The sequence below is a fragment of the Morone saxatilis genome, unplaced genomic scaffold (assembly GCF_004916995.1).
Source record: "Morone saxatilis isolate NCDOM2014 unplaced genomic scaffold, NCSU_SB_2.0 Contig11, whole genome shotgun sequence".
In the NCBI taxonomy this organism is placed as follows: domain Eukaryota; kingdom Metazoa; phylum Chordata; class Actinopteri; family Moronidae; genus Morone; species Morone saxatilis.
In genome coordinates this window covers 8,426,847-8,439,488 of record NW_023339663.1, presented here as the reverse complement: position 1 = coordinate 8,439,488, position 12,642 = coordinate 8,426,847, and the positions used below count along the sequence as shown (strand labels likewise).

The following is a 12,642-nucleotide window of genomic DNA, read 5'->3' as shown; positions in this document are numbered from 1 at the left end:
TATATATATATTTATATATTGTGTGTGTATATACAAAATTATATTTTATCTGTGAAATATTACAAATGATGTTTAATTGTATTCAGCTGTTGTTCAATAAATAAAAATGTAACTGTTCTGTTATGTCCAGATATACATGTGCCGGGAAACTTGATCTCTGACCGCATTTCTCTCTCTCTCTCTCTGGCGCACGACTCGTCTCTCCGACCCCCGCACCGTCGGTTCTCTCTCCAATCTCTCCTCCTCTCTCTCTCCATCTTCGTCTCTCTCGTCTCTCTGATCCGTCTCTCTCTCTCTCTCTCAGGTCCGTCCTCCTTCTCTCTCCTCACCACTCCACCACCTTCTCACACACCTCACTCACTCACTCACACTGACTGTCTGTAATATCGCTGCTGATTCTGACAGACTTGACTTCAAGATATTTGTTTGTTTTCTTCTTTGAAAAATGATCATAAAGCAACAAGAGTGATGTCAACTTTCAGTTTTTCTTCACTGAAAACTGATGACAGTGAGTCTTCTCTCGTTCGACTGTTACCACGAGTAGATAATTGCCCTGAATGTATTTGGTACGCAGGGGAAATCTTCCATTAGACAATAGATGCAAGTGCACAGTTTCACACAAACCCCTAGATATGTGTTACTGTCACCTATGAGGGGGGGCTTATTGATGTGTTAATGGATTTGGGTTGCTATAAGGATTTAGAGTTTGTGTTACATTATCGCCTGCCTGTCCGTAAGGAGTCGTCGCCTCTGGAGACACACACAGCGTCGATACACCAACTGTGTTGTGAGTCGTAGCTTGTTGCTCAGTGGATATCGTTTTGATCTGTGGTTACATTTTGTGTGTCTGCGGCCATCCTTCTCTCACATTGCCCCTCCTTTCTGTCCTCTGCTCTTTAGGGAGCAGCCGATCTACACCACCAGGGCCCATGTCTTCCAAATCGACCCAACCACCAAGAAGAACTGGGTTCCTGCCAGCAAGCAGGCTGTCACCGTCTCCTATTTTTACGACAGCACACGCAACAGCTACCGCATCATCAGCGTGGATGGATCCAAGGTGTGTGTCTGTGTCTGTGTGTGTCTGTGTATTGTGTCTGTCTGTGTGTAACCATATTAGAAAGAGATGATGGGAAACATTTAACTGCTCTCAGGAGACGGTTGAGGCTGAGGAAGAGCACTTAAAGCCAGAATTGAACAAAATGAATTATGAAGAATATTAACGTTACACAGCGCCCATCGACCTAACATTCGAGCATTTGATATTTTTGTGCTCTCGTGCTTCTGATGAGAGGAAAGTCATCTATGGATTAAAGGATGGGCAATATGATTTTAAAATAAATATCGTGATGTTAATAAGGATATTTTATATCTACAATATATCAGGATATGGCATATGTATGTATGTATGTATATTTACATGAGACCAAAATCTTTATATGTGTAAAACAACAATTAATTTTGTTTTTAAATACATAATACTTAAAGCTGGGGTTTTATTTTGGGCGTCACAGGGCAAAAAATCCATAATAACCTTTGAACATATTGCAGTTAAAGTGGTCTGGGAGAAAACTAGACTTATGCACCTCCTCTTGGCTGTTTTCAGGCTGTTTTGGTGAAAGCCTGATTCAGTTGCGGAATATCCTGCAAGTTGTAATAAATTTCCAATAACTCCTTACGCCTACACTGGCTTACAATACAAAACCCATGTATGAACACGTCCCTGCTCCACACAGAGCTTCAGGCTCATTATGTTTGATGGTGCTCATATTGACGAATGGAAAGGAGGCACGGTGACAAACAGTGGGGAATAACTTTTGGAGGGGGGGACAGTGGTGTGTGTCTGTGTGTGGAGTGTACTACGCTCTCATTCCACTGTTAGACGGCGATGCAGCTGTTTCTTTGTGAAGACGAGTCTCGTCGGGAGGGACCTGGGTCTTGGTGAGGCTCACACTGAGGAGAGTAGACCCTAAGATGCATGGGGACTTGCAGGGCAACCGACTCTTTCTGCTGACGTTCAAACTTTGGAGCCTTAATATCATATTTATAGTCAATAAACTACACATATTTATGTCTAGGCTCACATAGCATCACTTTATATGTGATTTAACCTGCTGCCTAGCTAAATCGGCCTCTATTAAGATATGAATTTATGAAAGGCTTACAAATATGTGTTAATAGTTCAGCACAGGGCAGAAAGGTAACATGAAGGTTTAAATCAAACTCTGAACATCAGCAAACACCCCTTTTTAACAAATTAACAAGAGCAGTCAAGAGCAGCGTAACTGGTGAGTTGCAATTAAACTCAATTATCTGTAATTTACTGTCATCAACAAACAGCCACCAGTAGTCATACTTCGAGGACTAGAGAGCTTTTAAATACTGGTCCCACTGGATCAGATGTTTTTCCTTTCAGTCAAATCCCTCTGCACTGATTTTTGACCTGATTTGATGTTTTTCTGAATTTTGTTTTACTCATTAGTGTTGAAGAACAAGAAGGAGCTGGTTTGTTACAGGACATGTGAATATTTTCACTGGCCTTAAAGTGAAACCGACGGACTGATTTTGATTTGTCATCACAAGATGCGTGATGTGGAGATTAAATCCTGATTTTAGACGCCACACGAGCACGCCTGTTGTATATTCACACCTTCCCCAAGTAATTTCCCCCGCGGGGATTATTAAAGTATTTCTGATTCTGATTCTGATTCTGATTCTTCCTCTGCTGACTGAAAGAGTAGATTATGTGTTTCCATGGCGATCAGTCTTCGCTCTGTGTGAAAACTGGAGGAGGGTTATGACAGCGGCATCCCTCTGCTGACACTGCCAGGCAATCACCTTTTGCACAATCTTAAATCACACAGATTACCTGCGGAGACGCTTCAGGGACTGAACGGGTTGACAGTTGTTTGGATCTGTTTATGTCCTCCGAGTTGCTCCTTTTACTTCTATGTTTGGGAAGAGGGCTTATGAGCTCTGTGTTCACATTACCAACCCAACAGCTGAAGGGTGCGTCTCGATAGATATATCTGAATGTAGAATATTTGCATAGCAAGCATTTTGGTCTATTGCTAAGGAGGCCGAATCTGCTTAACAGTGACACACATAATGCATATGAAGTGTGTGTGTGTGTGTGTGTGTGTGTGGATATTTACCTGGTAGGTTTGAACAAGTTTGTCCCTCTGACTATCCAAAAGTCATCTTTAGCAAAATTTTAAATCCATTATTTCTCTATTCCACCATAGCGTTGTTGAGTCGAGCTCTATCAGCTTCACAATATCTGTCTTCCCTCAGCTAGAAACAAGAGAGGCAAGACTCTAACTTGTTATGTCATCAAGCAGCACTGACCATACATACCATACATTGTTTTCTCTTTCAGGTCCCTTATAAAACATTTTTTCTTTTTGAGAAATAGATTAGAAATCTACTTTATTTCTGGCTAGATGCATCTGTGTTTTTCTATGTCCTCGGTATCCTCAAGGCCAGGAGTCCTCTGTCTGCTCTCCCACTCGTGTCATCCTCCATGTCCTCCTGTCTCTCCACTCTCCTGAAACCTTGAGTAACGGAGCAGTATGTGTCATAAAATGTCTCCAGGCAGCAGCTATGCGAGCTATGAGGATTTAAATTTAGGAAATAAAATGTTATCTCAATTTGACTCCTGCTGATTTCAATTTTAGCCCTTTTTTTTTTTCCAGTTAATCCAAGTAAGACAAAGTGATGTCGGTATGAGCAAAGTAACCGTAAGCAAGGAAATGTTGAGTCATATCAAATAAATGTTAAATATAGTTTCTAGTTTGTACACTAGCTGCGAGGGAGACAGGTCTGTCCAGAAGAATAGTCTGTGCTGCTGTACACACTAACTATGACAGACCGTCAGTTTATATTTGTCCATCCGCGATGGCCAGGCAACTCGCTGATGATGATGATGATGATGATGATGATGATATGGCAAGTAGAGGAGCATATCAGCACTTTTGACTCTCGCTCACCCTGAATCTCGGCTTCTCATACCGCCATGTACCAAGCGCTATGACAACACAGTGAGGAGTTTTCTTGCTGTACTTTATGAATTATTCCAAGTGTGATAACTTTCTGAGCTAACATGTAAAAAAAAAAAAAGTTCCTGCTTCTCTTGTTTTGAATATTTTCTATGCTTTTTTTGCCCCATATTTTTCTCTCTTACATCCTACTGTCTCCTTTTAACTACCTATTTTTTCTGTATTTCTTACCATGTCTCTTCCAACCAGTGTCTAAAACATATTGGCTGAGGACTGGTAAGCTAAAAGATGTTTTTTGCCAAGAATAAAAATTCAGATATTTCTAAGTGAGCTTGTTAAATGTGTTTCTGGCTGGTAGGTTTGCCAGATGTTCAGTTTTTAACTAGTGTAATGTATTATAGGCCAATATTACAACCTAGAGCCAAGTTCCCTTTGTTGTCATAAACTCGCCCCCTACAAGTACACCATGTAGTTTCTCTACCTGTGTGTCATAAAGTTTAATTTCCACCAAGAAAAAGCATTAGTTCCACTGGTGATGATGGGGACATGTCCTCCTCACACTGCAGAATCCAGTGTTTTCCTACCACACTTTTAAATTGGAGTTTGGGTGAATCACTTAAATCAAGCTAGACCGGGTACTTAACTTTATACTCAGCCCAACAGGTCCCCAAGCAATCATCCATTAGGATTATGGTGTACTCACACCAAATCTGTTCTGAGTTAGTTTGCATTTCCAGCATCAGGAGGTTCAGTATTGCATATTACTGACTACTTTGTCAGAAAAACAAACTAGGACAACAAAAAAATAAACTGAAATCTAAAGCATGATGTGTATTTATTAACCATTAAAAAGGCTACTGTGCATCAGCCGACTTGTCAAAACATGAGGCAGAATCATAATTTATAAATCATGTATTCTGTAACAACTGTTTATTGTAAGAGAAATTGCCCATTTGTTTTCGAGTTCTAGTTCATATTCACATTACCCGTGCATGTTTACTTATGTCCACCTTGAAGAAGCATGTTAGTTCTGTAGTATTAAATCTAAACTGAATATTATGTAAGAGCTTTTAATAATACAAAAATATACACATTTTTACAATTTCTACCTTTTAATATTAGGCTGCCACTTAGATTATGGAAAGTTAAAAGTTAAAGCCATAGGTTTATGCGGAAATATAGAAAAAAACAAACCTGCCTGTCACTGCCACCAAGGAACAGTGTGTTTTTGCAGTTCTTAATATATGGTGAGATAACATGCATCAGTCCATTAAAGCGTCTGGCAGACAGGCAAAAAATATATAACATTTCTCCACATCACACCTCTGCTTGATGAGCAATCCCAGTTTTCCATTTTGCTGTCTGCTTTGATGAGAGGACACAGCGACCATCATCTCGTCTTTCTTTGGCTGTATTTCAGTCCAAACACGGCTGCCAGTTCCTCCTGTTCATCATCAAGACTATCTTCACTTCCCATTTATCACCATTATTTTGATATAAAGCCTTCAATAACTTGAGTTTGTGCTGTTTTCAGCGTGAACTCACTGGTCTGCAATAGTAAAATAGTGAGGCACTCGGGTGTTACAGTACAGTAATATTGACCCATTTACCATAAGTTTCAGAATATGATTTTTCAGGAGTTTTCTTTTTAGATAAAAAGCCTTTATAATATGTGGAATGGACTCACAAGTTAGCCAAGGGTTTTGGCTCTCAAGATAACAAAGACATTTACACTTTTATCTAAAAAAGCTATCACTCAACTATGACTAAGTCTTCTGGCATTTGGTGCTTGACAAGTGATCACAGCTCTTTCCCTTCCATATATCCCCCTCCCATGTTCCACATCTCCTGTCTTACTTACTGACTCTGCAGATTCTGCGCGCTCTGCAGACACATAATCGGCCGAGGAATATTTTTTCTTATAACCTCCTGGCTGTCTCTGAGTTTCTAACTGACCCTCAGGCCATTGGCCAGCTGAGCTTCACTCTGCGCCTCCTGTGCCACTTGATACGCAGCCCGGCTCACCACCGGCACAGCTGCCAGCGTCACTCCGCTCGCTCTCCCTCCCTCTGTCACACCCTCCCACTCTCACTTGCTTACTAAGATGTACACTCATACATGACAGTATTCAGTCACAGAGCCCGCGAAGATGGGGGGCAACCAGGTAGTTCTGTATGTTAACTTACAGATCATTGGTTGAGATTCCACATCATGTGAGGGGATCTGGTGGCGCTGTTGTGCTGTGGGGAGCATTTTGCTGGCATGGTTTGGGTTCACAAATAAATACAAATTTGTTCTGAATGATCGCCTTTATCCTATGATGAGACATTTCTACACTAACGGGAGTTGTCTCTTCCAGAATGATGATGCACCCATCCATAGGGCAAATTTCATTCATTTTTTACAGCCACATTTTATATATGCCATTTTAGAGTCTGTTGCATTAGTTTTCTGATCTACCACCTCAGGCATATCAGCCAAACAAGGTACAAGTTAACTACCTCAGCTCAATGTTAACTTGAATTTTACGAGTCGGTTTAAAGGAGGTATAATTTCAAGCAGAAGTTCTGAACATGATCTGTAAAAAAGGTAAACAAATTAGATGAAGTTGGGAAGAAATTTGGATTCTAATTGGCTGATAACATGATAATTGATACATTTGCAGATGATATCTGTTAGGAAACGGTGTATGTTTATTCATATATTTCTTCTTGACATGTCATGTTCTAGCTGTACCATCTGTTTACCTAATTCTTTCCTTTTTGTTTTTGCTTTATGTGGCAGCAACGGCCCAGTTCCTCCACAATGATCATTAAAGTTTCATCTTATCTTAACACTTCTCTTTGAGCCAACGCGGTGAGCTCTGTTAAATATTCACTCAGCTGCTTGAGATGAGACGTCTGAGTCTTGTTTAGGCTTCGCCCCGGTTCCTCTTCCGAGGAAATTAGGTAACATTTGTTTTGATGAAGCATCTGAAAGAGAGTAATCATTTCCAAATCAGATCACAGGCACCTTGGTAAATTGCCACTCTTCTTATAAACCCTTGATGTGGGAATGCAGCCCGAATCAGAGGTTGCAACTCTAATCTTTTCAACGTATGACACTGATAAAGGTCTTTTTTTGTGTTTGTGTAATGATCTCTCTCTTTAGGAACCATTAGCATTGTTCTGAATGGGACGCCAATGTCTAAGAGGGTATTGATTGCGAGCTAATGTGCTCATTCTGTTAGCCCAGCCTCTGCTTTTTGTGTCTCTGTGTCCAGTAATGATGCAGTGTAAAGTGTTTTAACACCACAGCCACTAAAAAGACGGAGAGGGAGACGGTGGGGGCGTAGAAAGGGACACGAGTCTGTCAGCAATTTGAATTCTCAAATCCTGTGTTCAGAGCCATGTTGCTATGAAACAAGGACTGCACTATGATTAAACTGTCTGCTATTGTTTCTTAATTGTTGGGGTAATTTGCGTGCGCTGTTTTTAAGTTCTCTTATGTCTTGGTAGTGAGATTGGGTTTGTGTACATTAAAGTGTGTTTACATGCACATCTAGCTGTTCATATAGCATTAATCAGTCTGTATCCACAGTGATGCAGTAAACACACAGTGCAGTCTAGACTGAAATAGAGTTTTAAGCATCTGTTGGTTTCTACTGTCACTGCCTCGTGCACTACTTACAATTTTAGACTGCAGCAGAGGTTTTCTGGCAGCTGATTTACTGCATAGCTACAACAGGTGAACGTGTACTGTGGCAAATATGGAGATTGTAATTTGACCACTTAGAGGTCAGTGGGTCAGTAGTCACCACTGCAAAGTGTGTGTTTGTGTGTTTGTGTGTGTGTCAGTGTTTTGATCATTATTATTACATATTATTACATATCTATTTATTTTGAGAACAAATGCAGCAAATGTGGAACAAAATGACCGGTACAAATAATTCAAATGTTTTTCATACACTATACTTTTAACAACCCCCTCGACCACCAACCCCCTGGGGTCGACATTTGGTTGCTCGACCATAATAAATTGAGTGAGGTGTAATGTATGGTGACCAATGAAACTTAAACTTTATTTTCGCTGCTGTGTGTGCTGCATTAAGATTTTTTACTTAATTTCTTGCATTTAATGTACAAAATGTGTTTCCCTCTATATAAAGGATACAGAAGAGAATTACTCTTTGAATATTTACCAAAGATCACTTTGTGTCGTAGACTGTTTTAATAAAGTGGATCATCCAAAGAAAAAAATAATGTAAATTGTAATCAAACTTGTCATTGTGGACATGGTGAAAGACATGGGCAGGGTATTACAGATTTACTCTGGTATGAATGGAGCTATAAGAGGGGATTGTCCTTTGCTAAATCAATAGGACCATTCATCATGTGAATGCAGCTGGAGCTCCTTTAATGTGTCTTGGCTGAACAAGAATGAACAAAAACCCAGCAGCATGCATCTTTCTGAGGGAGTGTGGCAGTCAAATGAACATGAGAACTGTGCTGGAAGTTTATACATCTCTATTGATTAACAGCATGATCTCCAATAGGGCGAGGAATCTAATGCTAAGTTGTTTTGTCGTAACAGGTGATCATCAACAGCACCATCACACCCAACATGACGTTCACCAAGACATCGCAGAAGTTTGGCCAGTGGGCGGACAGCAGGGCCAACACGGTGTTTGGACTGGGCTTCTCTTCGGAGCAGCAGCTGGCTAAGGTGAGAGGCAACATCTCTGCAGCATCACATGAAGTCACCAAAGAATCTGTATAGCTCAGAGATGATTGATTCATGTATTTGTCCAAAAACTTGTGTGACAGTGCATCATTTATTGATTGAAGTAATCAGAAAGGATTTCAGGGTATATTTTATTCTTAAATCCTCACTATCAACTATAATTGGCCCCTTGATCTCCCAAAACATGAGCCACACTGCATATGACATGTCAGCTTGCCACTAATCATCAGAGCTCTTTCAACATCTCTCTCATTTTCAGTTTGCTGAGAAGTTCCAGGAGGTAAAAGAAGCAGCCAAGCTAGCAAGGGACAAATCTCAAGAGAAGGTGGAGACGTTGAGTAATCACTCCCAGGTAAATTATATCTTTCTGCTGTCAGAAATTCTGATTCAGTACAACATCTATGCTGTCTAACTGTCTCCTCTATAGTCACTGTCGGCCTCTATAGAGCAACACTGCAGAGAAAATAAGAAATGAAACTTTCCTTCAAACACCAAAGGGTACAGAAATAGCTTATGGCATACCAAAGTATTCAAATATTTATATGAACTCAGGTCTGTGAAGCTTGTTGAATACATGTCAACACGACAAAAATCATTCATGTAAAAATCATGTGAGGGGTCAAAAGTCATCCTTAGCTTACTACCTGGATGACACAACAGCAATTAAGTAGATAAGGAAACCAGTGAGAGTAATAAAACAATAAAAGTTTCTCAGTTCCTACAACAATGATTTCAATTTAGTAATTGTGTGAGTAAACAGCATTGATCCGAGGTAGATTCAGCAGTCACCGCTCAGTCACCGCCCGGTCAACGTCTGCCAGGCTTGCTCTCTGCCTGCACTGACTCCAGATGGCAGGAATCAAACTCAGCACTGAGACACACAAAGCTGGTGGGCCATATGACATGATGAATACTGGCAACGGTTTTTCCTCACCCCTCCGCTGTCATAGATGACGTGTTTACAATGTTTCACCCAGAGAAGCCCAGGGCCCTTTTTTCACAGTTAGAGCAGGATTTATGAGACACATTTACAGATTTTAACCCATCAGACTTTTATAAAGCTGCAGGTAAGCTTTGATCAAATCAAAACCTGCCCCAAACCATAAACAGTCTCTCTCTCCTGTCCCCTACCAGGAGTCTGGACGTGAGACGCCCTCAACCAACCAGGCGTCCAGCATTAATGGGACAGATGATGAGAAAATCTCTCATGTCGGTCCAGAGGCTGCTGTGTTGAAGAGCGAGAACGAACGTCTCAAGAGTGCAGTGGAGCAGAGGTAAAGTTCACAGAAACCCTAGAAGAACTCCTTTAATGCGACATGAAAGGTTCACAGGTGTTAGGAATATGGTAATTTGAAACTAAGCAGAGTGGATACTGTATTATGAGTCATGTACCAATGCAGCACTGTGATAATAAGCACTCGTGGTGTGACACTTATCCTGTCACAATGCTGGGTCACAATCAAATATATTACACATAAAACCTGCTTATTTACCACCTTTCATCCTGCGGCAATCACAATCATTAAATATTTTAAAAAGGCCATCTACAGGTACCTATTCAACACATGGGTTTAAAAGCATGTGGACAATTTGATGTTACCAATGCATAGCTTTTATTTTTACTTAGTCATCCAAATGGTCTCACAATACAGCAAAACTTACTTCAAGGGGCATCGTACAATATTAACTCCAAACACAGCCTGATCGTTTTCACACACTTTTTGTTCTTGTGTTCTAATTGTCTCTGCACCAAAATGTTCTCTTTATTTTATTGCTGATGATATCATGTCCCCAAAGGGCTCAGAAATTATTTGATCTAATCTAACGACGCTGCACTACTCTACCATTTGGTTATCTGGCCTTTATAATCCAGATGCTGAGTGTATAAATCTGTAATTGCATGAAACACCAGATGCGGTTCCAGATGGGATCAAAATGACCCCAGGTCATCAGAGTTAACTAAAAACTACAGTGAGTACATTTAGCCAGAATTAGTCCTGAGTAGCAACAAAAACATCATTCACATATTTCATCCAGATGGGATAAAAGGCCGTGAGGTAAAAAAAAAAGACTAATTAGCAGACCTTCCCTGGCAGTACTTAAGAATAATGACGTGAGTAACACTTAATTTTACAGGTTCAGTAATTTCCCTAGGAAGGAACAGATGTATAATTGGACATTCTTAAGAAGGTACCTGGACAGGATAATATCATTTGGTCCTCATTCTTTGACTGGACACACTTTCCCATCCATTTGAATAAGATAGCGTGTCCAAACTGGACTGACTGGCACTGTATATGGAAAACTGTATATGTGTAACTGAAACAGTGTTTTAGTCAGTACACAGCATGCAAAATGTGCCTACAGGGAAGTTTCACCAAATATGGAGACTAAATGTTCCAATAATAAATGACTATTAGTGAATATTTACTTGGTTGGTTGATTTCTGATATGTTGTGTCTGGACTACTAACTAAACTCCAGAAACCATCTCCGCCTTATAATCAGTACCAAATTGTTTTTGTCGGCCCTTTTCCAAGCCTTCACAAGGCTTTGTGATTTTGTGTTGTGGAAGTGTGTCACAGCAGTGAAACAGCCGAGGACTGCAGAATGCTGCGGTGCAAGTCGGTCCACATTTGATGGAGAGCAGCACACTTCAACCCAGCCATGCATAAGGAAGGGAACAGCGATGCATACTAAATATACATCACAACCTTTCCAACCTTATTGATAAGACATATCACACACTCTGTGGTATTAAAAGATAACAAACTGTATGTGGTGTGTAACAAGGCTACAGCTCATTAGACATTTGAGACTTTTCCCCCCATTCATTTCTTATTTTATGGTCTAAATATCTCTTGACAGTGTGATGTACATCGCGGTTAATTAAATAGTTACGACTGGAAGGATTTTGAAGCATTGTGTCATGTCAGTGAGCACAAGCCCCAGAAATTTGAACACTAACCTGTCTAAATTTTCCTTCCATTAATAACTCCCCTCTTGGATCTCTCTCTCTCACTCTCTTTCTCTCTCTCACTCTCTCTCTCCGTCTCTCCTGTCTGGCAGCAACACCAACGCCAAGAAGTGGGAAACAGAGCTGCAGACTTTAAGAGAAAATAATGCCAGGCTGGTGGACGCACTGCAGGAGTCCTCAGCTAATGTAGAGAGCTGGAAGAAACAACTTAGTGCCTGCAAGGAAGAGAGTGACACGCTCAGGGAAAAGGTAATACAGTCACTCACTCCTACAGGGAAGTTGAGCAATGTACACAAATCCGTCAAACCTGCTGGCAGAAAAGGTGAATGGTTAGAAACGCCGCTGTCTTTTCTATAAAAGGAACAAAACTGCACCACAAACTCTCCCAGAATGAATAGATTCCTAGTTGGGTTAGTCTATTACTTAAAATCTGTAGAGGGTTCCTCCAGTTTCTCCACTCTGAGTACTGTACATTTTATTATCTTCTGTGTTCCCTGCACCAGAGTCCACTATAAATAGAATCATTTTAGTTTCATAATCAATGTGGGTTGTTGCTGCAGCTGGGCTGGTGTTGCAATAATACATTTTGGAACATGCTACAAGTTTATTTCTAATTGCTAGTGTCAGTTTTCAGGATGACACCACTTAAACTATACAGCACATTAACATGCAAACGAACTAAAAATCTGTTGACTACTTTTCACAATAAAAACTTGACATGTCTCATAAATCACTTCTCCTCCTTTTCCTGCTTTATGTGCAGATTGCAGAATTAGAAGCTCAGTGTAAAGAAGCAGATCAGGAGAAGCAGCAAAACGCCCAACTGAGTGCGCGAGTGCAGGAGCTGGAGACTGAGCTTCAGGAGAAGGAGCAGGTGAGACATCTGCATTAACATTTGTCTTGAAACAACGGGGCCCGTGTTGAGACATTTCAACGCGTCTCTTCACTG

General features: G+C 40.6%; 1 protein-coding gene across 1 annotated transcript in view; it reads left to right on the top strand.

Moving 5' to 3' along the window:
* Positions 1-12,642, top strand: part of homer2 (homer scaffold protein 2) — a 27,858-nt gene that overhangs the window by 8,869 nt on the left and 6,347 nt on the right. Inside the window, exons 2-7 of the mRNA XM_035682288.1 lie at positions 901-1,057; positions 8,568-8,699; positions 8,977-9,069; positions 9,852-9,991; positions 11,786-11,942; positions 12,457-12,567. Of these exons, the coding sequence (XP_035538181.1) occupies positions 901-1,057; positions 8,568-8,699; positions 8,977-9,069; positions 9,852-9,991; positions 11,786-11,942; positions 12,457-12,567 (790 nt within the window). The remainder of the gene's footprint in view (positions 1-900; positions 1,058-8,567; positions 8,700-8,976; positions 9,070-9,851; positions 9,992-11,785; positions 11,943-12,456; positions 12,568-12,642) is intronic.